Source organism: Fusarium sambucinum, chromosome III, assembly GCF_050947815.1.
Source record: "Fusarium sambucinum isolate potato_lamoka chromosome III, whole genome shotgun sequence".
Lineage (NCBI taxonomy): Eukaryota > Fungi > Ascomycota > Sordariomycetes > Hypocreales > Nectriaceae > Fusarium > Fusarium sambucinum.
This window is the reverse complement of record NC_139292.1, coordinates 4662283-4686229: the sequence shown is the minus strand read 5'-3', so window position 1 is coordinate 4686229 and position 23947 is coordinate 4662283. Positions and strand designations below refer to the sequence as shown.

At 48.8% G+C, this 23947-nt stretch overlaps 10 protein-coding genes across 10 annotated transcripts; 5 read left to right on the top strand and 5 right to left on the bottom strand.

Annotated features, from left to right (window-relative positions):
- Position 1: 1 nt before the first annotated feature.
- FSST1_011745 (mediator complex subunit MED6) lies at positions 2-1000 on the bottom strand (the record flags this gene model as incomplete). The annotated part of the gene is made up of 2 exons (XM_083234906.1): positions 2-520; positions 569-1000. The coding sequence occupies 2 exons, from the start codon at positions 998-1000 to the stop codon at positions 2-4; spliced, it is 951 nt and encodes a 316-aa protein (XP_083081441.1).
- Positions 1001-1296: 296 nt separating this feature from the next.
- On the top strand, positions 1297-2058 carry FSST1_011744 (kinase phosphorylation protein-domain-containing protein; the record flags this gene model as incomplete). Its single annotated transcript, XM_083234904.1, has 1 exon — positions 1297-2058. One exon carries the CDS (start codon positions 1297-1299, stop codon positions 2056-2058), a length of 762 nt encoding a protein of 253 aa, XP_083081440.1.
- A 216-nt stretch (positions 2059-2274) lies between these two features.
- FSST1_011743 (argininosuccinate synthase) lies at positions 2275-3841 on the bottom strand (the record flags this gene model as incomplete). Its single annotated transcript, XM_083234903.1, has 7 exons — positions 2275-2728; positions 2784-3209; positions 3263-3267; positions 3318-3587; positions 3635-3690; positions 3747-3760; positions 3819-3841. 7 exons carry the CDS (start codon positions 3839-3841, stop codon positions 2275-2277), a joined length of 1248 nt encoding a protein of 415 aa, XP_083081439.1.
- A 1202-nt stretch (positions 3842-5043) lies between these two features.
- FSST1_011742 (DUF3684 domain-containing protein) lies at positions 5044-11380 on the top strand (the record flags this gene model as incomplete). The annotated part of the gene is made up of 4 exons (XM_083234902.1): positions 5044-10142; positions 10192-10341; positions 10885-11051; positions 11148-11380. 4 exons carry the CDS (start codon positions 5044-5046, stop codon positions 11378-11380), a joined length of 5649 nt encoding a protein of 1882 aa, XP_083081438.1.
- Positions 11381-11780: 400 nt separating this feature from the next.
- Positions 11781-13194, bottom strand: FSST1_011741 (translation initiation factor eIF2B subunit delta; the record flags this gene model as incomplete). The annotated part of the gene is made up of 2 exons (XM_083234901.1): positions 11781-12599; positions 12649-13194. 2 exons carry the CDS (start codon positions 13192-13194, stop codon positions 11781-11783), a joined length of 1365 nt encoding a protein of 454 aa, XP_083081437.1.
- Positions 13195-15510: 2316 nt separating this feature from the next.
- FSST1_011740 (glutamate N-acetyltransferase) lies at positions 15511-16924 on the top strand (the record flags this gene model as incomplete). The annotated part of the gene is made up of 2 exons (XM_083234900.1): positions 15511-15953; positions 16009-16924. 2 exons carry the CDS (start codon positions 15511-15513, stop codon positions 16922-16924), a joined length of 1359 nt encoding a protein of 452 aa, XP_083081436.1.
- Positions 16925-17130: 206 nt separating this feature from the next.
- FSST1_011739 (imidazoleglycerol-phosphate dehydratase HIS3) lies at positions 17131-17879 on the bottom strand (the record flags this gene model as incomplete). The annotated part of the gene is made up of 2 exons (XM_083234899.1): positions 17131-17543; positions 17609-17879. The coding sequence occupies 2 exons, from the start codon at positions 17877-17879 to the stop codon at positions 17131-17133; spliced, it is 684 nt and encodes a 227-aa protein (XP_083081435.1).
- Positions 17880-18362: 483 nt separating this feature from the next.
- Positions 18363-20271, top strand: FSST1_011738 (anaphase promoting complex subunit CDC16; the record flags this gene model as incomplete). Its single annotated transcript, XM_083234898.1, has 2 exons — positions 18363-18459; positions 18518-20271. The coding sequence occupies 2 exons, from the start codon at positions 18363-18365 to the stop codon at positions 20269-20271; spliced, it is 1851 nt and encodes a 616-aa protein (XP_083081434.1).
- A 566-nt stretch (positions 20272-20837) lies between these two features.
- On the top strand, positions 20838-21362 carry FSST1_011737 (uncharacterized protein; the record flags this gene model as incomplete). Its single annotated transcript, XM_083234897.1, has 1 exon — positions 20838-21362. One exon carries the CDS (start codon positions 20838-20840, stop codon positions 21360-21362), a length of 525 nt encoding a protein of 174 aa, XP_083081433.1.
- Positions 21363-21424: 62 nt separating this feature from the next.
- Positions 21425-23710, bottom strand: FSST1_011736 (uncharacterized protein; the record flags this gene model as incomplete). Its single annotated transcript, XM_083234896.1, has 5 exons — positions 21425-21583; positions 21635-22231; positions 22284-22997; positions 23046-23552; positions 23600-23710. 5 exons carry the CDS (start codon positions 23708-23710, stop codon positions 21425-21427), a joined length of 2088 nt encoding a protein of 695 aa, XP_083081432.1.
- Between the last annotated feature and the right edge of the window lie 237 nt (positions 23711-23947).

Genomic DNA, 23947 nt, shown 5'->3' with positions numbered 1-23947 from the left:
CTCATGATGCAGCTGGTGTGCTGGTCGAGTTCGCCATTTTGCTCTTCTTACGCTTAGGTTTTGGAGCAGCTGATCTGGGTGTCTTCTCTTTGCTTTCTTTCTTATCTTCAATTTTGGTGTTGATCGTCGGCGCTGTAATGCTCCTGACAGGGCTGTCTTTCTTCACAAGTTGTGGTGGCTTTCGGCCCGTGGTGGTGAGATGGAACTCTCCTGGACGACCTGTGATGGGATTCTCGTCGATGTATTCGCCACCGTATTTCATGTGTATCATGAAAGACTCTTCGGCCAGTTTTTCCAACTCCTTCTCGTCATCCTTCTGTGTAACTGGTGTAGGAGCTGCCGGGGCTTTGCTAGGCTCGTCTGGTGCAGGCATTGGGGTCGCGGCAGCAGAGTCCTGGATTTTTGCCTTTGTTGCTGTCTTGGCTGCTGGGAGCTCGTAGTAGTTGCCCCTGGAAGGGCCCCATTTTCGAACTGATTCAGCAGCCGTGACAGCGTTCGTGATGCATGACGATATTGTCATCTATAATAATAAGTCAGAATAATCCAGTGGATGCACGAGACCACATACAATTCGTGCTGCTAGAATGCCGCTCAAGGTTGGTGCCATGTAGATATTCTCTCCCACTACAAAGTAAGACGCGTGCACAGTAATTTCATCGTCTTCGTATGCTGACTTCCGTCTTGTCTGTTTGCGAATCACCCATACGCCTGTGCCAGCTCCAGGGCCAGTCTCTGCAGGCTCCTCTACGACTCTAAACTCGAGGCCAGACATGGTGTTAAGATGTGTTTCAAAGGCTTCGCGTGTTTGAATGACGGGATACATCGAGGGTACGTTCATAGCTTGGTTGTAGACCACGGCGTTATTCGAAGTGCGCTCGAAGAATGGCGATTCGGCAAAGTAGAAGAGGATGGTATTGTTGTGCAGACCGCCCATTTGCGCGATCGCCATTGGAGAGCGCCATTGGATCTCGTCCAAAGGGGGGTCATTAGGGTTCGACATTTTCAAAGAATGCGATCTTCTTTGTGGTGTTTTTGTTTAGGTATGTTTGTTTGAAGATTGGAGGTTGAAGCTTCCGCGAATTGACGTGGGGTTCCGCTTCTACATACCCCAGGGGTGCTACAGGGAGCGGTCACGTTCCGCTCTAGCGCTCATCCCGTGTAGTCATGGCGCATCATTTCAACCTCGAACTTCAACCTCACAACAGTCTTCACGTCCACTTTATCAACCAAACACACAAAATCACTGACCAAGAATCAAACATACTTGGCGCTTGATAAATATATACAAATCACACCATGGATTTGCTTTCAAGCATCCGTAAATCCGGCTCGAGAGGTGGTGTTAACTTTAGCTGGGACGAAGTCGCAAACTCTTCTCATCGCGAGAATTATCTTGGTCATAGTCTAAAGGCACCTGTTGGGCGATGGCAAAAGGGCCGCGACTTAAACTGGTACGCCAAAGCTGAAGATGGGTCCGGAGAACCCGACGAAAATGGTGAAACAGAAGAGGACCGCCGTGAGAAGGCACGAAAAGAAGAACTGCGCAAGATCAAGGAGGCTGAAGAGGATGCCATCGCAGCAGCTTTAGGCTTGCCACCGCCTGTGCGAGACTCTTCGGGTGCAAATGCAGTGGAGGTCGATCCTAGCAAACGAAAGGTCGGACCAGCGAGCGGACCTCCTGAGGAAGAGGCTGGAAACGAAAAGCGAGAGCGCTCGAAGCGTCAAGATGGTTCCGAAAGACGGGAGAGAAGGCGACACCGCAGTCGAAGCGATGATCGCGACCATGACCGCGAACGCCGCCATCGTAGGCATAGGAGGAGTCGAAGTCGTGATAGAGATGTTGGGAAGGACAGAGAGGAAGGCCGAACCCGAGAGAGACGCAGGGATGGAGATCAAGAAAGGGAGCACGGTCACAGACGCCATCGCGATGGCCACCGAAGAGAAGACCGAGAAGGAGGTGACAGACGACACAGGGATGGAAGCAGGGAGCGTCACCGCTCGAGATCGCGAGACCGACGTAGACGTAGCGGTAGTCCTAGGCCTCGTCGCCGAGACTGAGGAGCCATGGCCGTTAGCAGACACAATCGACTACACGATACCCACAATAACCCGAAAGGCGCTCTGCCATTCGCACGTTACAAGATCGATTCCGAAATCAACAGTTGATTCTTTTCGCTTCCTATTTAAGCTGGATATTTTCATGCTTTTAAACCTCTTTACCTGTTCCAACGCCAAGTCAAACCATTTCTGTTACACTTATATCGTTACACGGCCCTAAGACTGGCTGAGCGGCTGGCCGTCCTTGGCTTTTTGTGCGCCATATTTCTCTAATCGAATGGACTGGATAGCGATGAAACCGGTGCTATCCAAGGGAGAGAAGGTGTCTAGACTGTCCATGGAAGCATCCTCTTGTGAGTAGAGGCAGCTAGTGTCACTGGATCGTCCGAGAACGTAGACGTTGCCCTTGTATACTCGGAGACGAACCTGGCCATTGACGCCCTTCTGAGCAGAGACAATGGCTTCGTCGAGCCACTCACGCTCGGGAGAGAAGTACATGCCATTGTATAGGCACTGAGACCACTCAACCGTCACAAATTGATCTCGAAGCTTGCGGACCTTGGAATCAAGGACAAGGCCCTCAAGATCAACGTGAGCGAGACGAGCAATAGTCAAGCCAGGGGTATCATAGCAGCCACGGCTCTTGAGTCCAATCCACCGGTTCTCGACACTGTTTTTGTAAGCTTGATATCCTTTTGTCAGCCGGCCACAATGTCTATACGTACATGTCAATTCGGCCAACGCCGTGATCATGGCCAATCTTGTTGAGCAACTTAAAGAGCTCTACTGAGTCTGTGGCCTCCTGGTCAGGGGTGACAACTTTGACAGGTAGACCCTTCTCGAAGTGGACAGTAAAGTCGAAAGGCTTGTCGGGAGCCTCAAGAGGGTCGACTGTCTGTGTCCAAAGGTCTTTGGGTGGGGTGTGGTCAGGATCCTCGAGGATGCCAGCCTCGTACGAGCAGTGAACGAGATTCTCGTCCTGGCTCCAAGGGGCCTTGGGGGTGGATGAGACGGGAATGTTGTTCTCAGCGGCGAACTTGAGGAGATCTTGTCGACCCTGGAACTTCTCATAGAATTCGGGTAATCGCCATGGGGCAATGATCTTGATCGAAGGGTTGCAGGCCTTGAAAGCGAGCTCGAAACGAACTTGGCTAAAAGAATATGTTAGTTGCAGGATTCGATTTTTGAGATTACTGTGCCATACTCGTTCTGTAACTTGTTAGTAATGAATCCATCTTATGAAAGATAATTTTACTTACTCCTTTACCGGTGCAGCCATGGCTCAGAAGGTTGCAGTTATACTTCTCTGCAACGCGGACCTGGGCACGAGCGATAACGGGTCGAGCAAGGGCGGTTCCAAGAAGATATCTGTCCTCGTAGATGGCGTTGCACTGGATAGCTCGGAAGACAATTTGTTCGACGAACTCTTTCTGTAGATTCTCAATGACCATACGCTCAGCACCAAGAGCGAGAGCCTTCTTCTCAACGGCGTCAAAGTCCTCGACTTGGCCAACATCGGCAAGGAAACACTACACTGTTAGAGACTGATGGCAAAGGCTGGTATCAACGAGCATACCACAACCTCGTAATCCTCAAGGATGAGCCATTTTAGGATCGTAGAGGTATCAAGACCTTTTTTACGGAGTTAGCATGGTATTCAAAGCGCCACTGATTGTTTGTGGTCATACCTCCAGAGTAGGCACTGTAGAGTAGAATTAGTAACTTCAACGACCCCAGCCCCAATGAGATCAAATACTCACAGACAAACGCGGCCTTTTGACATGACTAGAATAGGCGATGTGTGGTAGGTTGTTTTTGTTGTTGGCTGATAGACGAAGCAGTGATGAAGAAGCCGTGAGAGAGTGAAGTTGAATGATGAATTTGGAAAGAAGACGAAGAAGAAAGAAGCAGATGTTTTATATTCCAATCATAAGAAGTTGACTCACAGTTACAGTCTTGTTCTACTATAAAAAAGAAAAGAAAACACCTAATAATTGATATACTGTCTCTATCACCAGTGATTCACTTACACGGGTTAGCCTCCGACTCCGGACCCAACAAGACATACTGCACAATTGCAACTACAGAAATTGTCCTATAGTTTTTATGTCCTCGGAGATGGCATTGGCATCCTTAAACAGTCATGTATCTTTACTAGTTTGAAATAAATAATTGTCGACAACCTTGGTTTCGCGTTGCGAAGTCGGCAATCAATTTTTCTTCTTTCTATTGACTCAACTCGAGTCCCGAGTATTGACATCCCGACAAAGGGTCTTGGCATGATTCACAGGTGGGTACTACCTACAATAGTGGGTGATCGCCCATAACAAGGACCCAACCACTGCAGGATGCATTAGATGGACGTCAAACTTGTATGATATAAGTTAGCGCTTAAATATTGGGGAAGATATCAAATAAACAAAAAGTTGTCATCTTAGCTCTTTATTAACATTCAAAGGTGCAACAAACCCTATACCTACAGCGGGTTAAACGTTAGTAACAAGTCGCGTACTGATTGGCCATTGTCTCCCGAGACATCCATACCTACCTAGGTATGGAGGCCCGTGTTAGACAACGTCACTTTCAGGGACCGTTATCAGCTGCCTAGTGGCAGTCGTTAGGTCATATGAACAAACTACCTACCTATCTTCAAACCTCACCTAGTCTATCTAGATTCTACAACATCATCACCTTTTGCCACGACCCCTATTTTCTATTTGTGCTTCTATCGCCTTCTCTTACTTATTCGGAGTTTGAGCGTATTGTAAGCACGTTTGCCACATCTCATTATCATACGTAGATCTGTCTGCCTTGACATGTCTAACTTCAACTCCGAATCTCATGAATGTACATAGCATCATAACTAACTTTACTAAACAGTCAAGGTTTCACCCTGCTTTTTGAGACTTTCTTTCCCGCGGTACAAAACATCTCTCAGAGACCACGACGATAATGCGATAGTAACCCCTAAACAACATAACCACGATGGACTATTCCAAGTTGCGAGCTGCCGCTTTGCGAGACGGTGAAGACGAAGAAGCTGTTACTGTCGATACCCGCGCTCTAATCGACAAGGTTCTTGCAAGATACTCGGGAGAATGGACAACGCTACGAGAGCTGATTCAAAATGCCGCTGATGCCCAGGCAAAGACGGTCAGCGTCAAGTGGGAAACGCTTCCATCAACACAAGTGCCGCTCCCAAGCACAACGAACCGATCCGAAATACTGAAGCATACTTTGTCGAACCATACATTACGCCGATTAGTCGTACAAAACGATGGACAGCCATTTACAAAAACGGATTGGGGAAGACTGAAGCGCATTGCTGAAGGTAATCCTGACGAGACCAAGATCGGTGCCTTCGGTGTTGGTTTCTACAGTGTCTTTGCCGATTGCGAGGAGCCCTTTGTAAGCTCCGGCGATCAGGCCATGGCATTCTACTGGAAGGGAAATGCGCTCTTCACCAAGAAGTCTCAGATACCGGCGGATCAGGCAACCCATCATACAGCATTCGTCCTCGACTACCGAAATAACACGACACCTCTACCGAACCTGCTATCCGTTAGCCAGTTTCTCGCTACCAGTTTGACTTTTGTTGCGCTTGAGCACATCGAGTTTTGGATAGACGACTACCGGGTCTTATCTCTTAAGAAGAAATCTTCACCTAGTGTTGAGCTTCCTCTACCCCGGGATCTAGAGGCAAGGACAAAGGATGGTTTGATGAAAGTGACGAGCGTCGATCGCACAAGTACACAGATTGATGCGTCCTACATGGCCGCTATAGGATGGAAACCGCAAGCTACAGCATCCACCACAAAGACTGATTCATATGGCGCCCCAGAGGCTCCCTCGTTGAGATCTTTCTTCGCTCGACTTACGTCATCTGCATCGCAAGCTGGTATTAGAACCAAGGCCCAGAATGAGGAGAATGCAGCGCAGGTGACCATTTCCGAAGATGTCACCAAACTCTCAACGTCGACGATCTTTCTTCGGGCAACTTCTGCAAGCATCCGCACGAGCGTAGCCACTAACTTTGCATCCGAACTTGAGAGAGCTACAAAGAAACCTCCGCCAAAGACAACAAAGATTGCAATTCTGACTTCGTCCTACGATGAGGCTCAGGCGTCTCAAGAAGCTGCTTCTCCTGGTGCTCTTGGCAAGGCTACTGATGTGTTCGCTTCTGTACTTCCTAACAAGAAGCCGGGTGGCCGCATTTTTATTGGCTTTCCTACAATGCAAACTACTGGTGCAGGGATGCACGTTTCAGCGCCATCGATCATTCCCACGGTTGAAAGAGAGGCCATTGACTTAAATGCCCGTTGGGTCAGGACATGGAACCTTGAAATTCTCCGTGCTGCAGGTATTATCACTCGGCTTGCGTTTGCAAACGAGATGAGCGACTTGAGCAGCCGCATCAGGCAGATCATGGCTAAGGAACCCAAGTTCTCTCCGGCTGTCATCGCAAAGTACATGCCCGAGGCTCTTCATATCCTAAAGACCTTCACTTTTGGCGACTCTACTCCCAGTGGGCAAGTTGGTCAAATCATCGAGGAAGCTTTTTGGATGTGCTTCAAGAAGGCCTCAATCGAGACCTACTCGACTCGAGGTGTTCTACAAACAGCGGATGTTCGTATTGCTTCGGATGAAATGAGCAAATTTGTTGATAGTATACCCGTCGTGCCTGAGGAGATGAAGGGTGTTCCGTTCGTGAAGAAGCTTATAGACTTTGGTCTCATCTCGCACATTACTGTCACAGATGTGAAGAAGGAGCTAGAGACAAAGGCAATGAACAAAGTACAACTGATGAACTTTATCAGCTGGGCAGGCAAAAAGAGCTTGAGTGGTGAGCTCGACCCTGGCAGTCGATCCGCTCTACTTGAAGTTGCTGTCGGCACGATGAGTGATGATGGAGAGCAGGGCGAGATCATTGCTCTTGGAAGCATCACAAACCATCTCATTACAAACAGGATTCCTGCCAGCTTGCCTATTCCCCCTACAACGATTCCTCATGCGCTTACAGCGAATTCTCAGCTAGCCGAACTGCGCGCTTTGGGATGGGAGCCATTGGAGATCCTCCCTTGGCTGCGATTCCTCTTGGACACGAATTCATCCAGATCAGAGGACCAGAGCCTCACACAGTCGCCCAAGTTTGCTGTTCAGGTGTTGACAGTTCTATCAAAGAATTTCGAAAACTCCAGTCCTGGCGCGAGAATAACTATCGTCTCACTTTTGCAGGCAAACACAGTGGTTCCCACGAAGCAGGGGATGAAGAGACCAACAGAGTCCTTCTTCCCCATCGTCAAGCTATTTGACGACCTTCCTGTCATTCAAGGTTGCGAAAAGATCAAGGAGAAGTTCCTGGTGACGATTGGTGTCCGCAAAACGGTTGATCTAGAGACTATCTTCACTAGACTGCTCAATGCTTCAAGTGAAGGGCAACAGAAGTGGAGCCATGTCGAGCTCATCAAGTACCTGGCGTCTGTTCGCGAGGATATTCCTGGTGAAGATCTTAGCAAGCTTAAGCAGACACGCTTCTGTCCTGCCGAGGCTGGTCATAAGGGCATGGAGTCCACTAAGGCAACAGAAACATTATATAAGGTCTCGGAACTATTTGAGCCAAAGGATGCTATCCGTGGTTTGCGGTTGCCTGTTCTCCAATGGCCTGGTCCTCCCGGTAGCTACAGACCGGGCAGTCAAGAGGCCAGGTTTCTCAACTCACTTGGTCTCAGGCCTTATCCGTCTGTTCCTGAGCTCGTTGAACTGATGTCGGGTAAAGATGAGACTCTTCGGGTTTCCTCAATGACGTATTTCCTTGCCAATCACCAGATCAATGGATACGGGTCCTTCCAGCTTGGTGGTAGCCCCAAGGCAATTATGCCTCTCCAAGGAAGCACAAGGCTTGTACCCCCTTCGCAGTGTTTCTATAATCCTCGGGCCTCTATTCTCGGCTTCAATATCCTAAGAAGAGATCTGCATGACCATGCTGTCAAGTTCGGGGTAGCGAGAGACCCGCCAATGGCCGATTGTGTAAACCGCCTTTTGGCATCGCCTCCTCAGGATCACCAGAACGCTGTGGCGCTCTTCAGTTACTTTGCTTCTCGAATCGCCGATTTGGGTGAAAACTACCTTTTCAGACTAAGGGATGCCCCTATAGTACCTATTACACGAACCTCCCAATCGACTGAGAAGCCAAAGCGTAGCCAGGTTCATGTTCATCCTTCTCGAGTGTACCTTGGTTCCTCGACAACCTACGGCGATATATTCGACTTCGTAGACTTTGGGCCTGAGGCGAATGCTTTTTTGTTCCAGTGTGGCGCCAAGAGTGAGCCTACCAAATTAGAAGTGGCACATATGGCGTGCACTGAACCAGCTCGTCTTCTTGGTGTGCTTCAAAGCTCGGAGAAGTACTTGGATCTTCTTAAGTCCCTAGCTGAGGCATCATCTACCCTTCATAGAGATAAGGACCTCTGGAGACGGATGAAATCGGCGCCCTTCCTCCTCGCGTACAAGGAATTGGCGCCACTCAAGAAGCAGTCAGATGACTTGGAGGAGGAGGACGAGCCCATCCGACAGTACCAGCTCGCATCTGCCCATCAAATTGTGATCCTAGACGACATCATCAGCTACAGACTATTCAAGGATCAGCTTATTTGTGCACCAGAAGAGGATGCCCTTGAGACATTCTATCTGTCGCTCGGGGCACAAAGGCTGAGTAGCATCGTTCGAGAGGAGATTAGAATTGGGCCTCACAGCGATAGGCAAAAGCTTGCTCTTACTCTGCGCAAACATGTCGTCGAGAGATCAAAGATCTTCCTCTTCGAGTATGCAAACTATAGGCGCGACGCTATCAAGCATGACGCAAAGTGGTTGGAGAAAAACCTGACTGTCGATGTCGTTCACTCGGTGGCTTTAAGAAGAACCCTTCAAGGTCAGCACCAGACTCACACAGAGAATCGGTCGGCTGCGAGCAAGAAAACAAATAACGGTTGGATCATGTATGTTGCTGATGAAGCAAAGCCCGACATGTACCAAATTGGACAAGCTATTTGCCAAATGCTATTGAGCCGTCCAAATCAACAGGCTTACCTCTTCTTTGAGCCGTTCCTGACACTGGATCTTTACGGCCTAAGGAACCGCGGTTACAATGTCGACCGGATTCTACGGGCCAAGGCTGCTGAAGCCAGAATCGCTGAAGAAGAGAGACGAAAGGCTTTGGAAGAGGAGCAACGCCAAATCAAGGAGAAGGAGCAGCAATGGGGAGCAGAGGCCAAGGCGGCCGAAGCTGCTCGTGAAGCTACCAGGGTACCGGAACCCCTGGGTCCAACAATGCCAGGTTCATGGGACTCACCAGAGCAAGCCAAGCCTACTCAAGAACAACAGAACAGGAAGAGTAGAGGTTTGTTCTCCAACCTGACTCGCCGACTTGGATTTGACACGGAGCAAGATGATGACGACTCCCGCAAGGAGCTGAACAAGTTCTTGGACAAGCCCAAAGAGATTGAGGCGCCTGGCAGTAGCTCGTCTAATTCTGGAAAGAGACCGCAAGATGAGGGCAGGGTGACAAGCCCCGCGGTGGTTCAGCAAAATTTGCTCAATGCTGTCAAGTCAACCCGGGCGTATGGATCTGATAGTGTATTTTCAGAGCCTCAGGTGAACGAGGTCAAGGAGCAAGCTACTTACTGTGACAAGACGCCGGCACAGAACATCACCTTCATCGCTGAAACTTCGAATGGCATGAAAGTTTTTGTCTCGAGGGATATCAACGATTCTAGTGCATTCCTCTCGAAACACTTGACCAACCTCAATGTGTTTTCCAGCTTGCTGGTTGAAGTAGGCAATGTCTACTCCATGTCGCCCAAAGTCTTGCACATCTTTTACGATGAGGCCGGGGGCACAATCGCATTCAACACCGGGGGCAGTATCTTCTGCAACTTCAGATTCTTCCTACAGCTTCATGCCGCGCAGATCGAGGGGAGAAGCGGGCAGGCAAAAGCAGAGGCTGCGACCTGGTGGTGGGTTGTTTTGGCGCATGAACTGGCACACAATCTCGTGTCGCCCCATAACTCTGATCACAGCTACTACACGTAAGTTCAGCTCCTACGCGCCCTTGTGAAGCAATGCTAATAGTCATAGTGAATCATTCATTCAGCAATATTTCTCCAAGATTGTAGCCAAAGCGGCTCAGTGGTCCGCCAATCCCGCGCCTCGCAATCAAACACCCTCGATAGCGCCACCGCCATCCGGAGCACCGCCTCCTTATCCTGGTGGATTGGATAGGAGCTTGTTAGATTGATGATCGTTTTGCAATGACGAAGCGGGGAGTTTTATGGGTTTTGTACGCTTGGGACATCGTCTCTCTTACTGTTACCATTATCGATGTCGTTATTAAGACAGTAGACCAGACATAGATATAGACTCTAGATTTGGTAGATATCGAATGACTACTGGGCCTGGTCCAGCCAGTGTATGGTTTCTTTTACTTTTTTAATCATGACATTCTTGTTCGAACATTGCTGTAGTGACGATGTGAATTGGGGTGTGAAGTGCGATTGTTGTAAGTGCTACTCTCATAGAGTACGTTTTCTTAAAGGAACATGAAACAAGAGTAGATGGCCACCAAAACTAATACAAAATCTAACAGACAACAAAAACATGGGTACTGATGAATATTTTAAACAACAATGTCGTCAATAGCAGTTAAAACAGTGTAAAAACAATACCATATTAACAATAACCAAAAAGGTACAGGGTAGTAGAATGACAAGTTATCCACGTGATCAAAGTCGTGACAAAAGGCGTGACCAATCAGCTAGACTCCAATTGCAGTGAGCTTGGGCCGACGGATCTTCAAGATCACGACCTCACTCTCCCGATAACGAACGACGTCAACACCTCGCACTTCGAGCGAATCTCAGACCTCTCCACTACCTACGTTCGAATACCCGACGGTGAATTGCCCAACATGCACCGCATCGCTTTCTGGAGTCTCTTCGGTACGTCACCTACCTGAGCCAATTCGCCCGCCCGAGAACACAACATGGACAATTGAAAGGCAAGGGGAAAGGAAGAAGAATTGGATGCTAACATAGCGAAAATTCAAGGCCTCGGCGCCCGATTCTGGCAAATGGGTATCGAGATGCGCCCCTTCTTCAGCAAGTCCTCCCTGTGGGTGTACCCCGTCTACGCAGCTGGTGGTGCCAGCTTCGGATATTGGCTCCAGGGCGTCGACGACAGACAAACCGACACACTGAGGGAGCGAAAGAACATTCTTCTCGAGAAGCGAGCGCGCAAGGCCGAGAGAGATGCTCAGGCCCAGGCTTAAGAAGGGAAATGACAATAGCAATGAATGCAAAGATACTGGGAATTACACACCTTCAACCTTGAGAGAAGAAAGATTGAAGGGTGGAGGGAATATTGTACATTTGTGATATTTTGGGATGTAGAGCGTCAAAATCGACGTATGGGTTGAGACAACTGCAGCCAGAGTGCACTAAGGTGATGACATTATATCGTTCTAATGAGTCAATAACACCAATCGGTAGTTTAGAGATTACATCGGACCAGAAACGTCAACAAACACAACAAACTACAAATACAGTTTCATTGCTTCAAAAGACTACCTCTAATACATTCACACTCCAGATCAGAATGACAACCCAAGACGCCGCACCATCTATCAGGTCAGAAAGAGTAACCCATATTTTTTACTTGAATTCAAAAGCCTACAGCTCCTCTAGTTTCCTTAGGATAGCCGGCACAGAAGTGGCGGAAGAATTGCCCAACTCCGTCACAACAACCGTAATGTACTTGTCCCGGGTAGTATCGAAGAGCAAGCGGAACCCAACGTCGGTGGATCGCTCAGGGTCAATCTCATTGTAAGTGAGCGAGTCGATGGACAACCGCTCGGTGAAGTTGATGGTTTCGCAAAGAGCGACGACGCGGACACCAAGGTCAGTAGCGACTGTAGCAATGTCGCATGAGCCTGCACGGGCGTACATGGCACCGTTGCTAAAGATGGCTTCGGCGGCAAGGAGAACCTGGGTAGCCTCAGAGAGGTGGGTTCGCAGAGCGCTGAGGTCGGAAGAGTAGGTGACGTGAATGCCGGCAGCAGAGAGCTTCTTTGCGAGATCGATGCCGACACGCTCATAAGGATCGTCGACAAGGATGACACGAAAGTTCTTCTTTTGAAGCTGGCGAGCCTGAAGAAGGGTGCGCTCAACGAGGTGGTGTTGAGCGTAGGTGAGTACTACATCGTCTTCATCAATCATGTTGGCAGCAGTCTCGACGATCACGTAGTCCGCGAGAGTGATGCGTTCACGGATGTAATTGTCGATAGACTCGGATATGAGCTTCTTGGCGTCAGAGTCGGGAAGATCGAGGTCAATCTTGCTGATCTGAAGCTTAAGCCATCGGATAGCATTACCCATTGAAAAGCACATGGGCCGGCATGCAGTAAGATACTCGATCTGAGGGTTGAGAACGTGGGATGTGAAATGGCGGGAGAAACTGGAGCCAGGAGGTGTTGTGTATGAGTCGATGACCTAGATCAGTTAGAAGAATATTCATACAGTTGTGGATGAAGTGCTGTACCTTCTTGAAAGCATATAGAGTTGCTTCGAGTCGAGTGATGCTATCACTGATCGCAAATGCGCTCATGTGCTCTCCGAGAACCAACACAGCAGGATGAACATCTTTGTCCGCGTGGGTCATGTCTATGCGCCTGGCCATAGACAGATGGCTGAAGCAGTCCGGTATCGAAGGCTTGTCATCCTTGACGACAGTCGTACCTGCCGGTCGAATGGGAAGTTTTGCGCCGCCATGCTGCTGATTTTGTCCGTCTTGCTTAGGCTTTGCCTTGCCTCCCTTGCCATCACCACCGGCCTGCTTGTCACCTTGCGCTGGGCCCTGTGGAACTTGGGCAACCTTGGCTTGTGCGCGTCTAGCGGCCTTCTCCTCTTTGGCTCTCTTCTTCAATTCGGCTCCAGAGAGCTTCTTCTCGCCTGCGGGGGCCGCTTGCTGTTGTTGGCCATCCTTGGGAGGCTGCTGGGGTTTGCTCTGGTCCGTCTTTTCCGTCTTGGGTTCCTGCTTCTCGGGGGCTGGCGGCGTAGGAGCCGAGCCCTCAGCTTCGATAGACATGAGGCCTGGTTCGAGAGGGCGTGTTGCGGGTAGAGAAGCGGTTTCGATAATGTGGTTGTTCGAGGGCGGGGCACTCCAGGCTCTACAAGGGATGGAGAATGTGTGTGAAGGCGTGGCTAACTACAACCACTAGAATACGTTCTTGGCGATATTTTCAGCGAGATGCTCAAATAATTTCTGTCGGAAATAGTCGCTAATAATGGGGGTATTAGGCTGTTGAAGTAGGATTTGGTTCGAGTAGGTGCTCAGATGGAGGCTTTGAGTCACTCAAAAATAATGATTTGGACCGGCATTGTTGTGGAGAAATGTCGAATGCCCCGCGCTAGCCCAAGACATGGGCAGCACCAGCAAACAACGTAGCATGCATGGGTTGGTTGTATCGTTCGCATGTCACTTCACTTAGACTTTATTACGGTCATGTCATGATTTAATTATTGTTGATATTACAGAGTAGTACGGAGTATGTCAAGCCTATTCGACGACTATCCGCTCATGGTCGCACCGCAATCAAACAGCAGTCGGTAGTGGCAGTCAGTAGCAACATTGAGGAAAGGATTTGGCCAGATAGCAACTTATCATTCTTGCTTGATCAAATATACACACTTCTTCACTGTCAAGACGCATCCATCATGCGCACTGCAACATGTCGCGACTTGCAATACAAACGCGCCGTGTAGCCTTTCAGGACATTCAGCACTTGAAGACACGGAGAAATCGACCTTCGCAGGCGCGTGCATACCAAATAGTCACAATCAAGTTCCTTCTCCACGCCAGTCCATATAGGACCGATCGTAATGAAAGAAAAGATTCCAAAGGAAAAGTGTTCCAAAAATTCCCTACCCAGGCGAACCCAAGTAGGAGCGGTCAGTGTATAGTTTTCAACTAGCAAAAATCCACTCTCAGCTAATCGCTTCACGGAGATGGATAACGCCCTTGCACTCGGATGAAGAAGAAAGGAAGAAAAGAAAACCGAAAGAGTGGGAGGAAGACGGGATTTTATAGCTTTAGAAGATCACTCGCGCACGGGCCACCGCCTGCGATGACTAAGCTATCAGAGCAAAAAACGGGCGAGGAGGGACCAATTTTGCAGCCGCATCCAGGCACCAGCGGGGCTCCACCTGCAGGCACAGCAACAGCCTTTTATTAGGTTCAGTTGGGAGCAGCCAACTGTACTGCACCTCCCTAGAGGCATGTGACGTTTATTCAATATTGCTCTTCAAAATTTGCTTAGTTTTCCAGGCTTCATTTCAGTATCAGGTCACTGGTTAATATGCTTGGTCTCGCCATATATCGATTCCAGTATCTACTGCTCTCGTCTTCTCTCTATAGGTAGATATACTGTCACTGTTGGCCCTCCTCCCTTGGCTAGTTTCCTTTGACTGCACTTTCGCAAAGCATATCAATACTGACTCAGTCTGTTTGATTGCGTGCGTAATACTTTTGCATGAATCAGACAGTTATTGGCCAGAAGCGTGGAAACTGAGGGTTGTAAGTTTGCAGGTGACCATGTTGCCTGGACGAAATGCTCCTGCAAGGTGACTCTGTTGTAAACATGCTTCAGGCAGGCGGCACTCTGTATGACTGCGGACGTACATTTGATTTGAAGACGGGGAACTTTCAGCCAGCATGATGTCGTGCAAGAGCAACATTCACATCTAGGTTTATTCCCTGACCTCATTACTGCCCCATGGCTCTGATATGGTCAAAGCTACGCAGCAACACACGAATGTGTGACTAGACAATGGAATCTTAATCATGTTCATTTGATTTTGTGTCTGAATCTGTTGAACCCAATACATGCCTGGTTGCCTTGATATTCGTTATTGATACCCTACACGAGAAAGTGATAGTTTACATTTATGTGACGCTGCTTGGAAATTAGAATCATATCACCCTCGATGGCCACCTTTTTGTAATTTATTGTATTAAAGTTTGCAAAGGAAGGCTCGACTTTAGGAGGTGAAGCTATATACTTAGTACTTACGTGAGGTTGTGGTTCAGTTGGAGATTGATTGTTAGTGGTTATGACATTACACGCACTCCACGCTCATCCTCGAAGGAAATAATAATCTACTATCATAAATTTGTTCAATATTTGATAGTAGACATTATTTTGATGATAGTGTTTTATAATTAATTGGAGTAAAATCCTTCCTACATAGTAGTGACTCAGTTCTATTTGGTCACCTCCAACTACGATGATCACTGCGATACCGCTGTCGCACCCTGCAGCACTATTCCATTACAGACTCAACCCCCAGCCAAAAATTCAGTTGACAATTCATAGCATCAACAATATTCATCTCAACCGCAAAGATGATGAAGAAATTCACCCGCGCCTACTCTTCGGCGGCAACCACTTTGGGTTCAAACCCTATCCCTCCCTCAAAGATCCAGTATATTCCCACTTCTGGCAAATACCCCAAGGGCTTCATCGCCTCGGGCGTCTTGGCCGGTGTCAAACCTGGAAACACCAGCAAGCCCGACATCGCCATCGTCACATCTGATCGACCATGCGCTGCTGCCGGAGTCTTCACAAAGAACAAGTTCCAGGCCGCCCCTGTGACGTACAGTAGGAAATTGTTGCAGCAGAAGAAGAACGCCGGTCTGCGAAGCGTCGTCGTCAATTCTGGTAACGCAAATGCTGTCACCGGCACCGGAGGTCTCGAAGATGCTACCAGCATGGCTCGCACTACCGACCAGAAGGTTGGCGATGAGGATTCTACTATTGTGATGAGTACTGGAGTTATTGGCCAGAGGTTTGTTTCACTAATTGACGCTATTCAACGCCCCAATGGCTCACGGATGCTACAGGCTCCCAATTCAGAAGATTCTTGACAAGATTCCTACAGCTGTTAGCAAGGCTGGTAGCTCTCACACCCACTGGCTTGAATGCGCAAAGGCGATCTGCACAACAGACACCTTCCCCAAGCTCATGTCTCGAAGCTTTGAGCTTCCTTCTTCGCCAGGCGTCGAGTACCGCATTGCTGGTATGACCAAGGGTGCGGGCATGATTGCTCCCAACATGGCGACTCTTCTCACCATCCTGGCTACTGATGCTCCTATTTCCCCTGCTGTCATGCCTAATGTCCTTCGACATGCAGTGGACCGATCATTTAACTCCATCACCATTGATGGTGATACTTCTACCAACGACACCGTCGCTCTCCTCGCCAACGGTGCAGCTGGTGGCAAGGAGGTTACTTCTGAGCAGTCTCCCGACTACGAAGCCTTCCAGAAGCTCTTGACTGAGTTCTCTGTCGACCTGGCCAAGTATGTTGTCCGAGATGGTGAGGGTGCCACCAAGTTTGTGACCATCCGGGTCGTCGATAGTGCATCCGAGGAGGCAGCTCGCCAGATTGGCCGAACTATCGCTACGTCACCCCTCGTCAAGACCGCCCTCTACGGCAAGGATGCAAATTGGGGCCGAGTTCTCTGCGCTACCGGTTACGCTCTTATCTCTGCCCCCGGACAACCAGTGAACGACGTTCCTGAGATTACCCCCGAGCGAACCAACGTCTCTTTCATCCCTACCGACGGCTCACCTGAGCTGAAGCTGCTGGTTAATGGTGAGCCTGAGCAGGTTGACGAGACGCGAGCGGCTGAGATCCTTGCCATGGAGGATCTTGAGATTGTTGTCAGGCTCGGAACAGGTGATGAGTCTGCTGTGCATTATACTTGTGATTTCAGCCATGACTATGTTACCATCAACGGCGACTACCGAACATAGATATTCTCTACAAATATAGCCTCGAATTTATGCCATATTATCACCTGACACTTGGTTGAACTATTTAATCTTCAGCTTCTCTGTTATTGATTTATAGTTTAGCTGTTATATGCATCCAAACATCCTATTTCATAAGCCCGTCTACCTACGATTCAAATTTACCAAAAGCAAACACTTATCCGGAACTCCTAACCTATACTTTTGCTTTAGGCACTCAGAGTACCCTTGGTGCTGGGCACCTCACCCTCCTTACCAGGTATTCTTGTGGTGGCAGCCTTGACAGCGATAGCAAGAGCCTTAAAGGCACTCTCAGCACGGTGGTGGTCGTTGTCACCGTGGAGGCAGTGAACGTGTAGTGTGACACGAGCACCCTGAGCAAAGCTTTGCAGACAGTGAGGAACCATCTCAGTGCTGAGCTGGCCGAGCCACTCTCGCTTCAGACCAAGGTCAACAACGGCGTAGGGACGGTTGGAGAGATCGATGACGGCGCGAGAGAGGGCCTCGTCGAGAGGGGCGTAGGCATAGCCGAAGCGAGCGAGACCGGCGGGTGTACCGAGGGCCTGGGCAAAGGCGTAACCAAGCGCGATGCATACATCTTCAGCAGTGTGGTGGTCGTCAACTAAGTAAGACCAAAGTCAGTCATTAATATTTCTCTTGGTGGCGCAACTCAGAGAAAGAACGTACTGTGAAGATCACCCTTGCAGTTCAGAGCCAGACTCCAGCCAGCATGCTTGGCCAGAGCATGGAGCATGTGGTCGAGGAAACCAATTCCTGTGTTGACAGCAATCTTTTGAGACTTGCTAGCCTGAGAAGCATGGCTATCATCGTTGTTGAGAAGACGGGAATCGGTGTCCGGAGGGAAATCGCCGCCGTCGAGGTTGAGAGCGAGCTGGATTTTGGTCTCGTTGGTGTCACGAGCGAGAGCAGCCCATCGGGTAGGTTGAGAAGAGGCCATATTTGCGATTCAATTGAATGTTTGTACAGAATTGAGTGGTGTTTGTTTGTTTGTCGAGCAATTATATGTGAATCTTTTTTAAAACTTGATGAGATATGACAGATTGGACGGGCTCCTGTATCGGCGAGTGCCAAATTGACAGCTTCTGATACGCCACGTCCTAAAGGACCCCGCCAACTTTTTTCCACAGAGGCAAAGACCGCTGTAAGCTACCCCGCCGTCGTTGGAGACACACCCGCTGTGGCCTCTGAAGACGCCCTGGAGGCCCTTAACGCGCTTAGCTCCAGTTGAGACTAACGGTGAGACTGTAGGTTGACTTTTGTTAGGTGGGATGTTTGTTGTTGATTAATTTGATGCTATTCCAAACAAACGACACTTTGAATTCCTAAACCAATTTCCCAACGCCACAGCTTCACTCGCGTGCTGAATACCTAATACGAAATTGTATATAATACTCGATGCGCTTCGAATAAAGAAGATATCATGGAAAGCTTCCTCAGGGAATGGCGGCAAGATGCCCTCAACAAGGCGCAATACGAATCAGCCATCTTTATCGGCGACAAGCTGCTGGCGTTGACCAGTTCGTACAATCTTTTCTTCGGGGGATCATCTCAAGACTCTAATGTCAGGTTGAACAGATGACGACCAAGACGCATTCTGGCTGGCCCAAGTTCACTTCGCGACAGGAAACTACACTCGCGCCCAAGCATTTCTCTCCAGCCAAAACCTCATTTCTCGAAACCCATCATGTCGCTATCTCGCCGGCCATTGTCTCATCAAGCAATCCCGTTTCGAAGAAGCCCTTTCCGTTCTCGGCGATCGTAACCCGACGCATCTTATAGCCAACGGCGCGAGCAACAAGCGCAAAACACAGCCGCGCCAGACACGACGTCGCGACCCAGCTGCAGAGGAAGAAGCATCGAACAGGAGATACGAAGCTGCTATGTGTTTCCTGCGCGGCATCTGCTATGCCAAGCAGAATGCGTTTGACCGCGCAAAGGAGTGCTATAAAGATGCAGTACGCATCGATGTCCAGTGCTTTGAAGCGTTTCAGCAGCTCATGAACAATAATCTGTTGTCGCCAGACGAGGAGTGGCAGTTCCTTGAGAGTCTAGATTTTGACTCGATCCATGTGTCAGGGGATGTGTCGTCTTCCCAGCAGGCCGCTGACTTTACGAAGATGCTCTACACGACACGCCTATCTAAATACCGAAACCCTGCAGCGTTCGAGACGGCGTACGACTCTCTATCAACACATTACCATCTGGCGTCGAACCCTGACCTACAGCTTGCACGGGCAGATCTGTTATATACGCAATGCCGCTACCGGGATGCGTTGAATATCACGAATGGGATTTTACAAGAGGACAAATATAACTTTAGTGTGTACCCGGTACATTTGGCTTGCTTGTTTGAGCTCAAGGAGAAGAACTTGTTGTTCTTGATTGCACATGATTTGGCGGATAGTCATCCCGAAGAGCCATGTTCGTGGCTCGCAGTTGGTATCTACTACTTTTCAATTGGCAAGATTCCCGAGGCGCGACGATACTTTAGCAAGGCCAGTATGATGGACGCGCACTTTGGGCCAGCGTGGATCGGGTTTGCACACACCTTCGCGGCGGAGGGTGAGCACGACCAGGCGATTTCGGCGTATTCGACAGCGGCGAGACTATTTATGGGCACTCATCTACCTCAAGTGTTCTTGGGTATGCAGAATCATGCCCTCAACAACATGACACTTGCAGAAGAATTCCTTAAAACGGCTTACGGTCTCTGCAAAACGGATCCGCTACTATTGAATGAGATGGGCGTTGTGAAATATCACCAAGACAAACCTAAGGAGGCAGCACAATATTTTACAGCAGCGCTTAAGATCGCTGATGATATGGACAGTGATCCTTCAGCATGGTTAGCGGCCAGGACGAATCTTGGCCACGCGTTTCGAAGACTGCGGCACTTCAACCGAGCGCTGGCTGAGTTTGACGAGGTGTTGAGGCAAGGAGGAAAAGACGCAGCTATTTTCAGTGCAAAAGGTCTCATTCTGATGGAGCAGAATAAACCCGAGGAAGCAGTAACGGTCTTGCACGAGGCGTTGGCGGTTAACCCGCAGGATAGTATTGCGACAGAGCTGCTTAACAAGGCGCTAGAAGAGACGATAATGCTGGACGGTGCGGCGGAGTCTGAGGCTGAAGACCTGATCGAATTTGAACGTATGCTGGGACAGCAAAAGCACGAGGCGGCTGTTAAGGTGAATGGTGGTCGAAGAACAGCAGGTAGAATGGAGAAAGGCAAGGGAAGAGTGAGACGATCACGGAGGATGACGGTATTGGAGGATGAGAACGATTCAGAGGAAAAAGAGGAGAGTATGATGGAAATGACGGATGATGAGTAAAAGTAAAGAATAACAGAGACTAAAGAAGCACGGGATAGTATTACATATCATTGGGATAGGTCAGGGCAGGCGTTGGGTGATTGTAAAGAGTATGCATTGATGGGAGTGAGATACAGGGATGCTTGGAACATAATAGACATTATCGGATTGAATGGACAAGCAATATTAAACAATATTATTCTCTCTTATTTATTGTTGTATCAATAACTAATCAACATGGCCCAAAGTTACTTCGCACTCGCATTCGAATATTCGCGTTATTTATTAGTGGAGTATCGGCATTCCAAAACTGTCCGGCCCGTCGCTTCGGACAACCAATTACTTTGTGCTTATTATTTTTCGGGGATATCTATGAAATAATCATCGGATTTTACAAGTAATTCGGGACCGAAAGAAGTGCGAGCATCTCATCTTACAGGATAGATTAGCTAAAAGGCTGGATACAGAAGAGGGGAAGTGGTTTGATGATGTGACGCGGCGTAGTATAAGTAATATAGTCTAGAGAGTTGAATGTCAGCTCATATTGTAATACTCAACTTGATCATACAAACAAAACTGAAATCAACATGTCACGATTCTTTCCACATGCTCCTTATGCAGAGGATCAACCTCTTGCGCGTACTATCCTCACAACTCATGTCATAGTGAGAGCAATCACACTAAACACCATCATTGCTACGGGCATAACAACAACACGTCAACTCATCCCCTTCTTCCGCCCAAAATCACCTGATGCTCTCACTTTTCTTCCTCGTCTCATCCGCTCAGCATCAACAGGCACAGTCGCAGCATTGGGAGTGGGCGCTCTCATGACATTTGGCCGCATGCGCGGCAGAGAAGAGATTGAGTGGCAGGATCGAAGTTGGAGGTTACTAGAGAACCCGGGTCAGGTTGAGACTGATGACTGGACTACCGTGGGCGCTGGAGCTGGGGCTTTGATAGGTGCCAATGCGGTAAAGGGATTGAGATTGGGTTGGAGAGGTGCTGTTGGAGGATTGGGGATGGGCACTGTAGGAGGAATGTTGGGATATATGGCTTGGAGATATGGTGTTAATGGAGGAGAGTTTCCGAACAAGGAGGAAGCTTTGTAGAAATATCATTATTTGTATAGTATACCCTTGGTTCCGCCCTCTTCTCTGTATAGGAATTCTATCTACAACTTTGCTCGAACTTGCTCAACCTCCTCGATCTTTTGAAACTGATAGAAATAGTCCAGACTCTCAGGATTCAACAATGTCCCGCTTGGCTTGATGTTACTTCCAGAAATGATTTGTTTGACAGGCAACTCGACCTTTTTACCATTTACAGTCGTCTGCGTCAATGTTAGTTATCATGTATAAGTGACCCAAGACTAAATACTTACCGGAATATCAGCTACCTCAAAGATGTACTTGGGCACATGTCTCTTGGTCAACTCTTTGGCAATCCTCTCTCGGATGTTGTTTGCAAGTTCAGTTGTAAACTTGACGCCAGGCTTCATCAGCAAGAACAAAACAACGCTCTCATCATGATCCTGAGGTCGTCTCTGACCCACGCAAAGACTCTCGGCAACCTCCTTCGCAAAGCCGCCCTCAAGCACAGCGTAGATATCCGCACTTCCAAAGCGAATACCGCTCGGATTCAAAACACCATCAGAGCGACCGAGGATATGGATATGCCCAGTCTTTGGATGGACTGCTGCAAAATCGCCTTGTGACCACACACCAGGGAATCGGTCAAAGTAGGCTGAAGTGTACTTTTTGCCTGGAGCGGGACTCGTGTCGTTCCATAGATAGAGAGGTACGTTTGGGAAAGCCGCTGTTCCTACTAAATCCCCTGGTTCACCGTCTGGCACTGGGGAGATCGGTTTTGTTAGATCAGCCGAGGATGGGTATATGGCCATAGGAGTGCCAATGACTCTTCCAGGACAGCCGCCAGCGTAGATAGGACATAGAGGATTCTCCATGACGAAGCAGGCGGCCTGAGGAGACGAGGTTAGTTGTGTAGATATTGTAGGGCAGCAGAAGACTTACGATATCTGTACCGCCTGAAAAGTTGGCGAGTTTGATGTGGTTAGGAAAAGCCCCGTCGTAAAACCATTCAAAGACCTGTTCCTTCAATACCATTCCCGTGCTCAAAACAGCCGTCAGACTGCTCAGGTCAGCTTCCTTCTGCGGAACAATGCCCTCTTTCATGAGTTCACCCAGCCACCTTGGCGAGATACCCAAATTCGTGACTCTCTGCTCTTCCACGATTCTCAACAAGACAGGTCGATCTGGTATAAATGGTGAACCATCGTAAAACACAGTTCTCCCGCCAAAGGCAAGTCTCGTGACGCTGGCAAGGTACATGATCCAACCTGTCGTCGTGTACTGAAGCGCCACATCTTTGTGTGTGAGTTCGCGATGAAGAACACCCTCTTTGGCGACGGAAACAAGAATAGGACCGACACCGTGAACGATGGCCTTGGGCGTTCCAGTAGTCCCAGAAGAATAGTAAACTACCATTGGGTCCTGGAAGTCGACTCTCTCAATGGGTGGTGGTGTTGAAGATGCCGAGGAGAGGAAGGCTTCAAGACGCTGTGTATTCGGAATACTGGAAGTATCTTGAGCAGTGTCAAAGCGTTGAACGACAACCACTCCTTTGAAAGAAGGACACTCCTTCATTCCTTCAGCCACTCCTTTGATCTTGTCGCGAAGATCAATGACTTTGCCGTTGTACAGAGCGCCATCATCGAAGAAAACAAACTACCAAGTCAGCATCTCAGTATCAATTTTGGTTACAGAGAAACTTACCTTGGGATCGATCTGAACTGTTCTTTGCAGAAGACCTCCAACGCCCATATCAGTCGAACTGCTACTAAACAAACCCCCAAGCCAAGTCGTAGCCAGAAACACGACACACGTCTCAACAGCATGCGCCCCAACTATAACAACTCGGTCTCCCTTCTTCATGCCTCTCTGCTTCAATGCACTTGCTGTCCTGGTCACTCTCTGGCGGAGCTCTCCCCAGGTAACATTCTTTACAGACGAATTGCCCTCGCGGACTTCTGTGATGGCAATGGCGTCGTCCTCTTTGTGAAGAGTTGAACGCTCACCCGGTGCGTTTCCTTGTGTCCAGAGAAGGTTCTCGGCGTAGTTGAGGCGGATACCAGGGAACCACGTAGGAAGTTTGGTGATTGGAATTGACTCATCGACAACGTATGAGTATGATCCTTCATGAATCCATTTCTGCGAGGCCCAGAGCTGGGCGTAGAAGTCGCTGCGCTTAGAGCAGGACCAGTCGTATAAGTCATTGAAGGTCTACAACTTGTCAGTGTTGCTGTTTATCTAGTGGATTGTGTTTATACCTTGAGATTGAGACCATGAATCCTGTTTGCATCCTGCATAAAAGCCCACATTGCTGTGCTTTTAGGATCAGGATGTTCCCAGACCTTTCTTGGTACCTTTGTCAGATCCATTGTAGTAGTAGCTTGTCTTTGGACCTCTGAACTTGCTTATACGAAAACACGGTAAGATGACTTTAAATCACAACAACAAACTTGGAATAGAGAAAGAGAATAGATTATTTGACACCCTGCACTTTAGAGACGAAACCCGAGGTAACTTGGCCAAAAAGACCATCTTTATCGTGCGGGGTTCAGCCATTCCTTGCCTACATGTTCATCCCTTTATCGTTAGCTACAGTACAGAACTGG